Raw genomic sequence first — 14,705 nt, 5'->3', positions numbered from 1 at the left:
TCAGGTGTGCCTTCATGTGCATAATCACCACTTTCTCAGGGAGCTGGACTGCCTCTAACAGTTTCAGGACCTCCTCTGCATGCTTGATGTTTTTGCCCTGAGAGTTTAATAATCCTCTTTCCTTCCAGATTGCTCCACGTACGACCCTGAAGGCATACTTTGAGTCTGTATAGATGTTCACAGTTTTGCCTTGGGCCAATTCCAAGGCACGAGTCAGAGCAATTATTTCCACTTTCTGTGCAGAGGTATTCATGGGCAGAGGCTTTGACTCCATTATTTCTTGGCTGGTGGTCATGGCGTGTCCTGCATGCCTCCTACCACTCAGAACATAGCTGCTTCCATCCACAAACTAGTTCTCCCCATCTTCCATAGGGCTGTCTCTCAGGTCCAGACGGCTTGCATATGTTGCTTCAATAGTCTCCGAGCAGTCGTGATGCACTGGTTCTCCTGTGTTTCCGCTGAGGAAAGAAGCTGGGTTGACAATGTTAGTGACGATCTCCACATCGTCCTGTTCTACCAGTATCGCCTGATAACTCAGGAATCTTTGTGGAGATAGCCAATATCCACCTTTTGCTTTTAGTACTGAGGATACTGTGTGGGACACTAGTACAGTTGTCTTCTGGCCCAGGGTAAATTTTCAGGCTTCTTGTATGTTCAATATTACTGCTGCGACTGCTTGTAAGCATCCAGGCCAACCCTTTGCATCCAATTGCTTGGAAAAGTAGGCAACTGCTCAGCACAAGATCTGGGCCCATATCAACAATATTCCCAAAGCAAACCCCTGCTTCTCATGGGAGATAAAGAAAAATGGCTTACTCACATTGGGAAGCGCTAAGGCCAGGGCCGACACCAAAGCCTTCTTCAGTGACTCAAAAGCTTGCATGGTCTCCTTTTGTCCCATTTAAGGTGTTTCTGATCAGTGGTTGTTAGTGCATATAGTGGTTTAACAAGCAGTCTGTAGTTACAGATCTACAGTTGACACCACCCAGTCATTCCCAAGGAAGTCCGTAACTCCTTTACCATCTGGGGTCTCTGAATTTGGCACACTGCCTCTCTACGGGCCTGTCCCAAAGTTCTTTGTTTAGCACTAATTTCATAGCCCAAATAAATCACCTTATGCTGTATTACCTGAGCCTTCTTCCTGGATACTCGGTACTCTTGGAGTCCCAAGAAATTTAGCAGGCTCACCATCCAGCCATACAGCCACCCTCCATCTCAGCAGCAATCAGGATATCGTCCACATATTGCAATAGCTTCCCTTCCTCAGACGGGGCTTCCCAAGATTCCAAGTCTTCTGTGAGTTGATTACCAAAGATGGTAGGGCTGTTCTTAAATCCTTGTGGCAACATCGTCCAAGTGAACTGAGCCTTATGTCCACTTTTAGGATATTCCCATTCAAATGCAAATGTCTTCTGGCTAGCTTCATGGAGAGGGAGGCATCCTTCAGGTCTAAAACAGTAAACCACGTTAGTTTGGGTGTCAATACAGTTAACAAGGTATATGGATTTGCTACTACTGGGTGAAGGTCTTCAGTGATCTTATTTACAGCTCGTAGGTCCTGGACCACTTGATACCAGTCAAGTTTACGAACAGGTAATATGGGGGTGTTGAAATCAGACTCGCATTCTTTTAATAATCCAAAGAGTAAAAATTGTTCTATTACTGGCTGAATTCCTTCCCTATCTTCCTTCTTTAGGGGGTATTGTTTAAATCTTACTGGTTGTTGACCTTCCTTGAGTTTAATCTCAAGAGGTGGAGCGTTCTTTGCCTTTCCGAGTACATCGGTGGCTCATACCCCAGGATATACTTGGTCTAGAATCTCTTCGCTGATTTTTCCTTCGGTAGGAAGCCTAGTTATGGATAGACTCAGAATTTGAATGTACTGCTGATCTTTTACCTTCAGAGTAACTTCCTCTTTTTCAAAGGTAATCTTTGCACCCAGTTGTCTCAACAAATCTCTGCCTAGAAGGGCTTTTGGGGAGTTGGGCATAGACAGAAATTTGTGGTTGCCCCATTGTTTTTCCAATTGCTATTTTAGAGGCTCACAGAAATATTCCTTTCACTTTGGCCAGTTGCCCCTTTTGCCACGATATAATCATTTCCCAGAGGCATCAAGGCTTGATTCAAAACTGAATATGTTGCCCCCATGTCAATTAGAAATTCTACTACTTGTTGTTTCTTCCCTAGCTTTATTATAACCAGTGGATCTGGTAGGGTAGATTCCTGAGGTCCCCGCCAATCTTCCTTCACATGGGCTACTATTCCCTCCATCTGGTGGCTTCATCCCCTTTCTTTATTTCTTGGACATTCCTTTTTCCAATGACCAAACTTTTTACACAGAGCACATTAATCCTTGACTAATCAGGACTGTTCTCATCTAGGCCTCCTTTCCTTCTCTTCCCTGAGAACCGCCACCAGTCTCCTTTGCCCTTGTCTATATCCTTCCTCTCTGTTACTAAATACTCTCCATGCTTCATCCCGAAACACTTCCAGATTTCTACTTTCTGTAGGACGCAACTTCTGGAGCTTGTGCCTGATGGTCCTTGTGGACTGACCCAGAAACCGAGAGACTAATGGTTGTATTCCTACCTCTGACCCAGGATCCTGCGGTGTGCTACAGTGCATTACAGCCCTCAGTTGACCCAGGAATTCAGATCGGGACTTGGAAGGACTCTGTTTAACTGCATATAAAGCTGACCAGTTTATGGTTTTTGGGATGGCCATCTCCATTCCCTTTGAAATCCAGTCTTGATACTCCTGCAATTTTTCCATATGCGCAGATTTATTAACATCCCATTTTGGGTCTTGGAGAGGGAAGTATTCCTTAACGTCCCCTCCTGTAATCCAATAATGGTCTCCAGCCAAATTCCCTGCTGTTTTGAAAATCAGTTGCTTCTCTGTCTCAGTCATGTACTCATTAATAATAACTGTATGTCCTTCCAGTCAGGGTTATGCTGTTTTACAATGAAATGAAAATATTTGATTATACTTACCGGATCACTCCTGTAATCCTTTGCAATCCTTTTCCATTCCCCTGAATGAGCAGTGGAAAAAGGTACTTTGATCAGTATTGTCCCACCATCAGGCCCGACTTACTGCCTTTTGGAGAGGTGTTTGTAAGGCTGCGGGGGCAGATTTCTTCCTACTACGGGAAGATATAGGACTGTCCGGGTGAGCGGATGTTCCATCCAAGTCCACACCCTGTTCCTGTGGTCGAGGGGGAGGCTTAAACAGATACATTAGATCTTGCTCTGGTGCCTGATGAATTTTATCTGCTTTGGTACACCTTCATCCAATACTGCATGCCGAGCAACGCCGCCTCAGTTTACCTCCAAGCTCCTTCTCTAAGCCCTTCTCCTATACGAGGACTATGCTGCATGCCAAACATCTCTGTGCGATTTACCAGCTGCCCTGGCCACACGTATGACTTATGTGCCCTTCTTATAACACATACCACTGTATCCACGCCTTCAGGAGGTCGTTGTCTGTTCCCACAGCGAGCGGCTGGCTGCAGAGCATCCTCCGAGGAAAATGCTCAGGGGGCACCCAGGGGTGTCTGCTCTGTACTCGATCCCACGGTCAAGCAGAGAGCCTCCTGGCTGGTTTTATGCACTAATGTGCAGAAAACAGACTCCACACCCAGTAAGGTCGTACAGTAGGGATGCTTGTTCACCACTGGGCAGCACGGAGGGCAGTCCCACCAAAGTCGTGTGCACTTCAGTGGGGCAACTCGCCTGGGTTATATGCAGTGAAGAGTTACGTGTGCACGAAGCTTCCCAATGCGCCTATACATATGCATGACCTATCCCCGCTTCATATTAAAATTAGCTTCCAGAAGTCATTTCCATAAGCTCCTCCCATCTGCGTTTGGGCAGTGTCTCCTGGTGGTGGTCGCCAGGGGTGGTGGGGATGAAGGCTGGCGACTCTTCCTCATCACCCCCTGCCTTTGTGCAGACCCAGCTGCTCCTCAGCTCTTGTCCAAACCACAGGGCCGGCCTCAGCCGCTCCTTGAGACAGGCTCCCCGCTTTTATCAGGAACCATCCTGAGGGGCCCCAAGACTTCTTGTGTCAGTTAATTCGCACAGGAATAAGCAAAAGGCGTTAAACAGCACCTACTCGCTCGATACAACAACCTAGGTGTTCGTTAATCAGCATCCTACCTGCTAAGATTCCCTTAATTCCCTTAACTCCCCCACTCCCCTCACAGAGGGACCCCCTCACAGGGCGCCCCCCCCGCACCCCCTGAGGCGCGAACCCCCCGCCCAACGGCCGCCTCCTTTCCCCCCCCCCCCCCCTCAAGAAGCCCACGCGCCGCTCACGTCACGCCGAGCCGCCGCCCAATCACAGCGCGCCGGCACCTGCGCCCGCCGTTTGCGAAGCGGAGGCGGGCCCGGCGTTGAGCGACAGCTCGGCCCGGCCACTCAGCGCGCGGCGGCCCGCCCCCCTCTCCTTCCCCCCCCCCTCCGCGGCTCAGCGCCGGACGGACAGCCGCGTCAACCAATCAGCGCGGAGGCCGCTGGCGCGGCGGCCCGCCGGGCGGCCAATGGGAGCGGGCGCTGGGCGGAGGCCCGAGGTTTCCAAACGCTCCGCGGCGCCATGGGCCGCAAACTCAACCGAGATGGAATCTCCCGGTCTGAACCGGTTTGAGCCGGTTCCGCGCCTGTGGCACTAGGAGGGGGAGCCGCGCCGCGCTCAGTCCCTGCCGCCGCCGCCGCCTCGGCCGCCGTGCGTGCGACCTGCTCACAGGGGGAGCCCGCGGGGGGGAGCCGCCGGGGGGCGAAGTTCGCTGCGAGCCGGGGGGCGGGCGGCGGGGATGGGGCTGCCCTGAGCGCCCGCCGGGCTGAGGGGAGGGCGGCGGCGGCAGCGGGACGAGCGGCAGCCCCCGGCCGCCAGCAGCGCCGGCACTGCGGGGCCCGGGGCGGCCGGCGGCGGGGCAGGGAGCCGGAGCCGGAGCCGGCGGGGCCCCGCGGAAGGTAGAAGCGGCCCGGGGGGGCTCGGCGGCGGCGGGGCGCCCTCACGGCCCCTCACGGCCCCGGGGACCGAGCGGAGAGAGGCAGCCGCGCACCCTCCCCTTGATTTTTTTTTAATTCACTTCGGGGGTCGTCGTTCTTTTTTTTTCATTATTTTTATTTTTTATCGTCATTATTATTTCTTTTTTTTTTTTTTTTTTTCTCCATTTTATTCCTTTCGGCGTGTGGTTAGAAACTTGGCTCACCTTCCCCCCCTCCCTCCCCCCTTACTTTCCGAAGGAGGAGGCTGCGAGGAACACGGAGGTGAGGGCGCGGAGCGGGCCGGGGGCGGGGGGAGGGCCCTGAGGAGCCCCCCGAGGGCTGGGGGCTGAAGGGAGGGGACGGGGGGGGGGCTTTGAGGCCCGGGGCTGCGAGCACCGGGGGGCCCCAGGCCGGGCACGGGGCCGCGGTGCTGGGCTCGGGGAGCTGGGGGGGGCCCGGGGGGGCCTGAGGGGGCCTGGGGGGAGGCCTCGGCCTCGGTACGAGGGGGGCGGTGGGGCCGGGGTTGGGTCCGCGCGGGGGGGAGAGCCGGGCCCTAATCTGTAAATTATTAGGAGTGGAAGTTTCCAGAAATATTTTTTGTGTGTCTGTGCAGCAGTATTGAAACGTCCGCCCGCGTCACGTGGGGGCCCTGTATAGAGCGCAGGGCTGGAGCGGAGGCAGGCAGGGAGAGAGGGAGGGAGGGAGAGAGGGAGGGAGGGGAGGCAGGCGGGGAGAGGGGGGCAGGAGGGGGAAGGAGGGGCCCCGCCGCCAGCCACCCGGCCCCCGGCCCCCACCGGGGCGAGCCCGGGGCTCGGCGGCCCCGCAGGAGGAGGATGGCGGGGCCTGGGCACAGCCTGGGCACCGCTGGGGGTAGATCCCCCCCCATGCCCTCTGTGGGGCAGGGAGGGAGGGGATGGGTGCTTGGCCATCCCCGCCGTGCCAGGTGCTCCGCTGAGCAGCGTGGGGCTGGAGGGACATCCGAAAGATGCGAGGCAATGGCTGGAGGAGGGTGGTTCCCTCCCCCCCTCCGGCGCTGGGCTGGCGTGTGGAGGGCAGAGCGGCTCGCCCGGGGTGGCCTCATGGCTGCCCCCCGAAGCTCTGGGTGCCTGCGGTGGAGGTATGCCTCGGGCTTCCCTGGGAACGCTCTCAGTCTCGCTGCTGCGAATCAATGGTCTCGTTCCCGGGCACGACACGCTTAAATGAATCGGGTGTGTCTTAAGGAGCTAATGGTTGTTTCAAACTGAGGGTCCAGGGTCACGGAGAGTTGGGATAACTGTGTAAACAGTTCTCTGCAAATGCAGTTCTTTTGACCTTCGGTAGATGTCATGTTCTTGCTGTGTTGTAGTTTAGTTTTTTTTAAACTTTCTGTTACCCCACTTATTGCCAGTGTTGAAGAATCGGTGGTGGTGGTTAGAGGTGAGATTTAAAACTGCTCGCATTCAGGCATGACGGCGAAAGTGTAGGGGCATGGTATGCCAAAGGCTGTGAGCTTCGTGTGGGTACGGTGCTGGGAGCAGGAGATCAGGTTGGTTGCCGTTGGTATTGACCACAAAGCCGCCATTTCTGTCTTTCAATTTGCAAGCAGGCAGGTCATTTTGAAGATAATGCTGGGAGTGGCAAAGGGCCCTATTCAAAACATTTCCTTTTTGCCTCCATGTGGTTAATAACTTCTGCTTGTCACGTGGCTGCTCGTTTGTCTTCTTGGGACTGCGTAAAGACCACTGAAGGGGGCTCAGATCTAAACTGAGTGGCCCTACCCAAAGAATCACAGATTGAAAACGTTCCTCGTAGTCTGAGGGCTGCTTTCCCAGCTCCCGCTTCAGCCATGGAGGGCAGATGCGAAAGGAGAGGGGCGTGCCTGCGAGTACGCGCGGCTGGTGGGAGCGATCGTGCTCTGCGCTGCGCAGCGCATTAATTGGTTGGGTTTCCTCCTAGCAGCGCTGCTCGCTGCCCCTCTGCCAGGTGAAGTCTTGAAGTACCCTTTTAAGTTAGAAGAAGGAAATCATCTTTCCCTGCTGTTTTGTTCCTTGCTTCCGTATGTAGCGATTCCCAAAACTTTCCGAGCTGGGTGGAGGACAGATGCAGGGTTTAATTAATTTTGGTTTCTATTTGATGTTTATTTCCTCGTATTTTTCCAGGGAGATGCTGTAAAAAGCCTGACTGGATAATGCCATGGACCCCTCAAAATGATTACACTAGTGCAATAATACTAATTGCACGAGTTATTTATTCAAAATATTACTAAAATATTATTTTTTTTCCCCAGTTAATATAATTCTAAATAGAAGCAGACAAAACTGCTTGATTCTACTTGCAAATGTACATTCTAAACAAAAGATTTTCCCTGTCTGCATGTTACTGTAGGACTTTCACTTAATTAGCAATTGCTTGGGTTGAGTCACAGGTTTGTCTTGCTCTTCACTTTTAAGCATAAGACTTAAATATGTAAGGGATGAAATGAGTTCTTATTTCCCCATGAAGCTATCCAGTAAGAGCAGAACTTTTAGCTTGCCCTAAAGAAGGGGTGGGCTGGGTACATTGATTTCTCTTGTTTTCCATGTGAATGCATGTGAATTTGTTTCCAGAAGAGATGGATTGTAGTGCTTTGAACACCCTGATAGCGCTCCTGTAACTTTTTGAATGACCTTGCAGTTTTCCAAACTTCGGGGCATTTCTCAAAAGAGTGGTTTGGTGTGAAGTTTGTATCTATATGGAGGGCCCTGAACAGGAGGGGGAGAGAACTGTAGATAAGAGGGGTAGGAATGTGTTACTGTTGCTGTGTGAAGAGGGGAATAAACTTAAGCTATTCCCAGCAGGGGTCTGGTTTAAAAGGAGTGGAGTGTAGCTTCTGATCCGCACTTCCTTGGGTTTTGGCTTGTCTTGTTTGGGGGTGCCTTCATCTTGTAGCAGTTTCTGGCTCGTAAGCATCTTAATGTGCACGGTCACACGTGCTCCATCTAATTTCCTTTGCAAAATGTTGAGGCTACTAGATCTAAGGCAAGGAGTTGGTGTGTTATGGGACCTGAAACCTCCAGAGGGCTTTTCCATTCCAGTGTGAAGTTCTCTGAGGTGGTATGCTGAATTAACTGCCTCCTTACTTCATCTTGAAATGCCTTCAAACAGGCAACTGCCCTAATTTCAATGGCAATGGCTTGCTTGTATGTAGATAACATGTGAACTCTACCAAGCATATGAAAAATGACCTCTGTGGCTAACTTCTTACCAAGTTTGTAGATTGTTTCACTTCCCTAATGGGTTGTTTAAAAGCTTTCAGAGCCAGATGTGCATGTTGGCCTTGAAAGCTTAAAATCCTACTGAGATGAGTAGGATGGGTATGGGTCGTGTTCCAGAGTCACGGAATGGTTGCTACTGGGTATTTCTACCAGCAAACCTGGTAGTCTTTAAAAATTTGTACTGGTTTACAAATGTTCAGGGAACTGTAGGGGCTGCTGCCTGCTTGGAAAGAAGTTGCTCAGCTTGCTTGATAATGTGGCCCATTGATTAGTCAAACTGCTATTATGGGTTGTGCCTGCTGAACACCCTGAGAATTCGGTTGGGGCAGTAATGTGTGAATTTTAAGTATGGGTTTGTCCTTGTGTTTAACAACGGTGGGAGTTTTGTGTATTTAGTGCTGCCTAGTACTGCTAATGTAGCTCATCTCAATCAAATGAGATGTTTAACTTGAAGCAACTACTTTGCAACTGCACCTAATAAGTTCCTATTAATTGATCAAAAAATTCTTTATTTTTCAGTAATCTATGCCAGCAATTATGACAATGTTAGCAGACCATGCAGCTCGTCAGCTGCTGGATTTTAACCAGAAACTGGATATCAATCTTTTGGACAATGTGGTGAACTGCTTGTACCATGGAGAAGGCGCACAGGTAATGTGGACTTTGAACCTATGTGTATGGACTGTGTTTGACCTTATAGCTAATCAGTTGAACAAAATTAATTAACTTGAATAAAAATCAGTAATATTAACAGATTTACTCGGCTATTGACTAGAGTATCCATGGTGATTTATGTGCCCTTGTTTAAAGCAGGCCTTTATGCCCATTGAAATAACAGAAAAATGATAGTTTAATGTGTGTTTTCATTTCTATCATGCCTTTGGCTATTATAAGAGATGAGCAAGTATGACTTGGTGGGGGTGTTGTTGCTTGCAGCTCATCTTCTAGGCCTTTGTTCATCAGGAAAGTCTGAGTTACTGTTCTGGACAGGATTGTGAAGCCATAAACTCAATATTGGCCACACTGAATGATTGCGTTTAAGAGAAAAAAAGTGCCCTTAGAACATTTATACTTACAAAAAAGTATATGTATTAAGAGAAGATTTTGTCCTTTTATCTATTTTTTTCCCATTACTGTTTTCTTCTGCACGGATTCTTGTGCTCTTCTCAGGACTTAGTGCAAATTGTGAAATTTGAGTTCAAATCAGGGGAGTGTGTGTCTGTGAGCATATGTTGTCTTGAAAGTGAATTTTATATTGCTTTTATCTAGTTTCCAACTACTTGGGGAAAAAGGCTTAATGTTGAAAGCAAGTATTGCTACAAGGGTGTTGGCATAGATCCTCTTCTGGCGAGTTTTAATTGTCCATGCTTAAGAAATTGGGAGTTTCAGTGTCAGGCATCTTACTAAAATACTCTTGCACAACAATAAAAAGTGAATTAAAATGAGACAAAGTAGCTGATGCTTTTCTATTCCTTCCTTCCAACTATTGGAATAAAAAGAAAATATACTTCCTTGAACTCATTTTGTGTATCTAAAAAAAGTTTGTCACAAAGTGGCTTGTAGCCTTTGCCTTCGGTAGCATGGACTTCCCAGTGCTTGTGTTGGAAGTGATATGCTTGTTTACTGACTTACAGAATAGGCGCTGTTTGTAAAATTTTTTGGTCCGAATTGACCTTAAAACATAGGAAAGAGATATAAGGAGAGTAGAGGATTAACACTAAATGCAATGATCAAATGGCTATTGTTGTATTGGGAGAAATTATTTCATATAAATCAGCTGGGGATAGTTTTGTGTATTTAGGAAATCAATGCAACAAGAAACAAATGCAAGAGGAGGCTATTAACTGGCAAAAGGGGATCATGATATAAACTTACAAATAAATGGACTAATATTTTTCATGTAAACTTGGCCTGCTATTTTAGTATTTTCCCAAGGGTGTAGATGTTTTTCAGTGAATGTCTGTTAGCTTTTACCTCTTCCAAGAGAAGTTCAAAAGTTCCTGCAGGAAAAAGCACTTCATTGCAGAGTCTGCCAGTTCAGAACATGCTTTAAAAGGTGATGCGAGTAATAGAAATAGAGGAATCTAAATATTGGGATATTAACAGCATTGTGTCTGGAACAGGATATAGTAACATGGAAGAAAGATTTAGGATGCAGTCTGGCTAGCCCATGCTGAACTTGCTTTCAAATCCACCTGACTTCTTCCGCATAATTCTTAGCTTGCCTCCTCCTGCTTAACTCTTATTGCAGCTTGCAAAACTATCTGCGCATCTGTGTTAGGCAAGTAAGAAGCTTTGTTCTGTCCTCGACTTCTAGATTTTCTTCTGTTCTTAGCTTTTTTGGTGTACTTTCTGAAAAGAAAGAATGCCCCTAACAACTGAAATAGCTTTGGGACAACTCAAATGGATGTTTAGCTGTATTCATCCCAGACTCTTTAATTCCATGGGTCTGTTAGGCAGTTGCATGTTCGGAAGCTTCGGTCTTGGTTAAGCATTACCATTTGCATGAAACTATGGGAGCTGATGTCCAGCAGTGTAAGGCATTGGTGGGTATGAGAGTGAATTTCACAGGGCTTGGGAGAAGGATAGTGAGCATATGTGTATCTTCTTGGTATGTGTGTTTGATCCTGTGATCTGTTACTGGTATTAGAAGCACCAAGGCGGGTCAGTGTAAAAACGTACCCAAGTTCAGCATGGCTGTAATACAGTGATTCTTTCCCTCTTGAACTGAACTTTCAGCATAGAACTGCTGGATGTTTTAGTTCTGTGGTACTGTGAGAAAATGGTTATGCTGCCTTCTTAGGTCAATATAATACCCAGGTGGTACTGCTCCGTGTGTAACCTACAGGGACTTGGTAGTCCAAGTCAGTAACAGACTGGGGAACATTCTGCTGCGCTCAGTTTTCTTCACTAGCGATGTCAGTATTGTATAGATGCCTTTAGATATCTTTTTTTATGTGCTCTCTTAGCTTTGGATTTTAATTCCATAAATTCCATACACAATTTGGCTGTTGCTTGTGTTATATGTGTATTGACTTTGAGTCTTGATGGGGTTTCTGTCTTACCGAACAAGTGTGTTTTTTTTTATACTAGTTGATAATTAGCTGAAGTATGTTCTTGTAGCCAACTGGGGGTCTGCATGGCTATAGTAGGGTGTAACTGGTGAAGTTAAAGCTTTATCTGCTTTGTAATTCCATTGAATTGGCTCTACAGTGCAGTGGGAGAATGAGTTAATCTATGCTAATCGCCATGTAACTTTTTCTCATAACTTTGAAAATGTTCATGCTGTTGAGAGAGAGCATCTGGTGCTTGTAGGTGATGCAATTTGCTGCAGGATTTGTCAGTACGCTGCATTTTTGGAAGTGGCTTACATCACTTGGCTTCTTAAAAAGATGTTTATGGACATCTAGGCCTGAAAAGGATACCTAAAATGAATTCACCTGTTTCAATGCATAATTGCTTCAGATGAGGAGTTTTGGCAAGTTATTGAAGCCATAGTACCTAGTATAATGATTGCTTGTGGCAGTCCCAAGGAGGAACAAACTGTTAATGTAACCAGCTGCCCTGCTGCCCCCCAGTAAGTAGTTATTGTTTTTGTAAGCTATTGGATATATCAAGGGATTCCTCACAAGCAGGGATTGGAGAACTTCAGTTCTGCTCTGTGATTCTTCAAAATAAAATCAAAAGTTCATATATCAAGAACTTTGCATCATGGTGCAGTACTCCTTAAAGCTGGCTGGTGTCTTATATAAATGCTTCCAGTAAAAACTAGAAAGTTCGGGTACCCTAGAATAAAATTTTATCTAGAAGACTTCCTTGGATGGCAGAAAGCTTCTTGCCCTAGTGTGTCGTGTGGTTTTCTCACATCTTCACTGTTGGTCTAGAAGAACTATTCAGGATTGAAGAGGGAAGTAAGTCAGTGACCATCTTGCACTAGTGTGTTCCTTGAATTTGATTGTTAAAAGACCTTAATTGACACACAGAAGGAGGTTTAAGTGACCTGTTGCTTCTGATTTAATTCTAACTTGTGGATACATGGTGACATAATACATGAATGTCTTAGCTGATAGTATGTTTTTTCTAAAATAACCCAATGCTAATGCTGTTTTTTTCCCAAACTTGTTTATAGCAAAGAATGGCTCAAGAAGTCTTGACTCACTTAAAAGAACATCCCGATGCATGGACAAGAGTTGATACTATTTTGGAGTTCTCTCAGAACATGAATACCAAAGTAAGCAAATCAACTTTTATTTATTTGGTTTTCCTCCTTCTTCCATTCATAAACTTTGAGGAAGGTATCTCATTTTTAGCCATAGTCTTTCTTGATTCAAACCACATTTTTTTTATTGTCTTGTTCCCAAAGTTGGCTTTAGATGAGAACCATAAATGGACAAAATATTTAAATCTCCTCTTCCGTTGACAAGTTTTTTCTCCTAAAAAAAAAAATAAATTGGAAATAGCATTTTTCTTTATTTTCTAAGCCACATCCATGCATAATGCCAGTTCCAAAGATTGGTGTGTGTATACATCGAGTAATGGAAAGTCTCCTAGAGCCACATTTTGTCCTTGGGTAAGTGCTTGGCTGTCTTTGATGTTAATGAGAGCCATGTGCACGTAACTGAGGAGAGAATTTGTCCCTAGGTATATTGAAGACCAAATAGAAACCTTATTAGGCCAAGATTTTGAGCAGTCAATGAAAGTGAAGCACCCCAAACTCTTTGTATTATGAGATTAGTCTTGACTAATATGCAGAACGCATTTGCTTTGTACTGCTATTTAAAATCCATCCATCATGGTAGAGACTAAAGGGACAGCGTTCAGTATTGGTCTACCATTTTCAAGGCTTTACCAAGATTTCTGCAGTTTGAACAGAAAAGTTGATTGAAATGTATTTTCACTGTCTTAAGTTTGATGATTACCTTAAGTAATGGACATGCATGTTTTTCTGCTTGATACACATTGTGTTCGAACAGAAAATGATCATGGTTGGATGGTGTCTGAATTCAGGAGGTTTTCATGAAACCAGTTCAGTTCAAATTTTTTTAATGCTCTAAAGTTCAGGGGAAAACAGTTTAAAGAACTTCCTCAAAGTGCTAACCTATAAGTAACAGTGTTTGCCTGTTTGCTTGCCTGGTAAACTTTGCTTTTTATACTGACAGACATTACTAATGTTTAAGTTGATTTATCAACAGTATTTTTAAAAACTCAAATTTGTCTTGTGAAAAATGAGATGATTAGAGGAACAGAAAGAAAGCAACAGGTAAAGAATTCTTCAATTTACATAAATTGCAAATGATTTGGTGCTAAATTTATGCACTATGACATTTGGCTTTTATGCAATCATATTTTTTTCTTTAATTAAAGCTGTTAACACTACCTGATATTAATCATAATGTTCCATTATGTTGATTGCTTGTAATAGGAAGAAAAGGGGTGTCTTCCTGTGCAACTGACACAGCTAGGCTTTGACGGCAGGCCTCCACAAGGTCTACCCTTTTGATTCCCTTTAACTGAATTCTGTTCATCAATTGTTTTTGTTTCTTGGGAGGTGGGAGGGAGGGGATTTGGTGCATAGAATAAGTAATAAGGGTGCCATAGAAATTTCTACCATAGGGATCATTTCATGTTTTTTTCAGTCTTTGCTGTTAACCTGTCCCTCATCTTCATAACTTGGCAGTGAATCGTTGTTAGATGATTAGAAATAAACCAAGAGCAAATGCATATTGGAAAGACTTCTGTTTTGTGCTTGGTTTAAATGTGATAATGTGTGCTGTTTCACTACTAAATAAAAAGTACACCTCCAATACTTTAGATGGCAAAACTTACAATTGGCATCAGTGACTTTTTTGGACTTTGTGTATCTTTTTTTTTTTTTTTTTATCAGGGAAGTACCAAAAATAATTATAACCATGAAATCAAATAAAAGTTAAATGGAAAAAAAACAACATGGCCCCTTGCAGTATGTTCAGGCAGTCACACAAAACCTTAAAACATGGTACGGCAAGAAAGATGCATAGGTAAAGACTGTATACAGTAACTTTATTACTGTTGCCATTTCATTTCACATGCAAGTACTAGAGAAAAATGAATATTACTAGTGCTGAGGAAAAGATGAGATGAACATGAGGCTAGCAGAGGGCAGAACTGAGATTGCGTGTACCAAAGAATGAGTAGAAACTTAGACAAGATGAACCTCTATGGCTTAAGGTACATGAGTGTGTATGGGGGATGTAGGTGTGGCAACTTGCATGCCAAGGTGTGTTGGGGGAGACTGAAGATGATTTCTGCCCATAGTTTCTGTCAAGGTTTTCCTCTAAGTTGTGTTTGGTCATCTGATGTTGTTAAAATGAAATAAGGCTTGCCATTCTGATTTTGAGGCTGAGCAAGTTGACTTGGGGGGGGCTGGAGGGGGGGGGGAAAGCAAAGTGGAAGCAAACATAACCTTTTCGGTTAGATGAAAAGGCTATTAATAGGTGTGCCT

General features: G+C 45.9%; 1 protein-coding gene across 3 annotated transcripts in view; it reads left to right on the top strand.

Moving 5' to 3' along the window:
- Positions 1–4,579: 4,579 nt before the first annotated feature.
- The window catches only part of XPO1 (exportin 1), a 38,859-nt gene continuing 28,733 nt past the window's right edge, over positions 4,580–14,705 (top strand). Inside the window, exons 1-4 of one of the 3 annotated variants that reach the window (XM_084513692.1) lie at positions 4,580–4,725; positions 5,203–5,273; positions 8,744–8,875; positions 12,354–12,455. In XM_084513692.1, the coding sequence (XP_084369818.1) occupies positions 8,750–8,875; positions 12,354–12,455 (228 nt within the window). In that variant the 5' untranslated portion in view covers positions 4,580–4,725; positions 5,203–5,273; positions 8,744–8,749. Of the gene's footprint in view, positions 4,726–5,202; positions 5,274–6,088; positions 6,109–8,743; positions 8,876–12,353; positions 12,456–14,705 lie in introns of those variants that run through there. The other 2 variants (XM_084513693.1, XM_084513694.1) reach the window with 2 other exon arrangements.

Source organism: Aythya ferina (genome assembly GCF_964211825.1).
Source record: "Aythya ferina genome assembly, chromosome: 3".
Classification (NCBI taxonomy): domain Eukaryota; kingdom Metazoa; phylum Chordata; class Aves; order Anseriformes; family Anatidae; genus Aythya; species Aythya ferina.
Note: the sequence above shows the minus strand (reverse complement) of the source record. Positions and strands in the feature narration are given on the sequence as shown.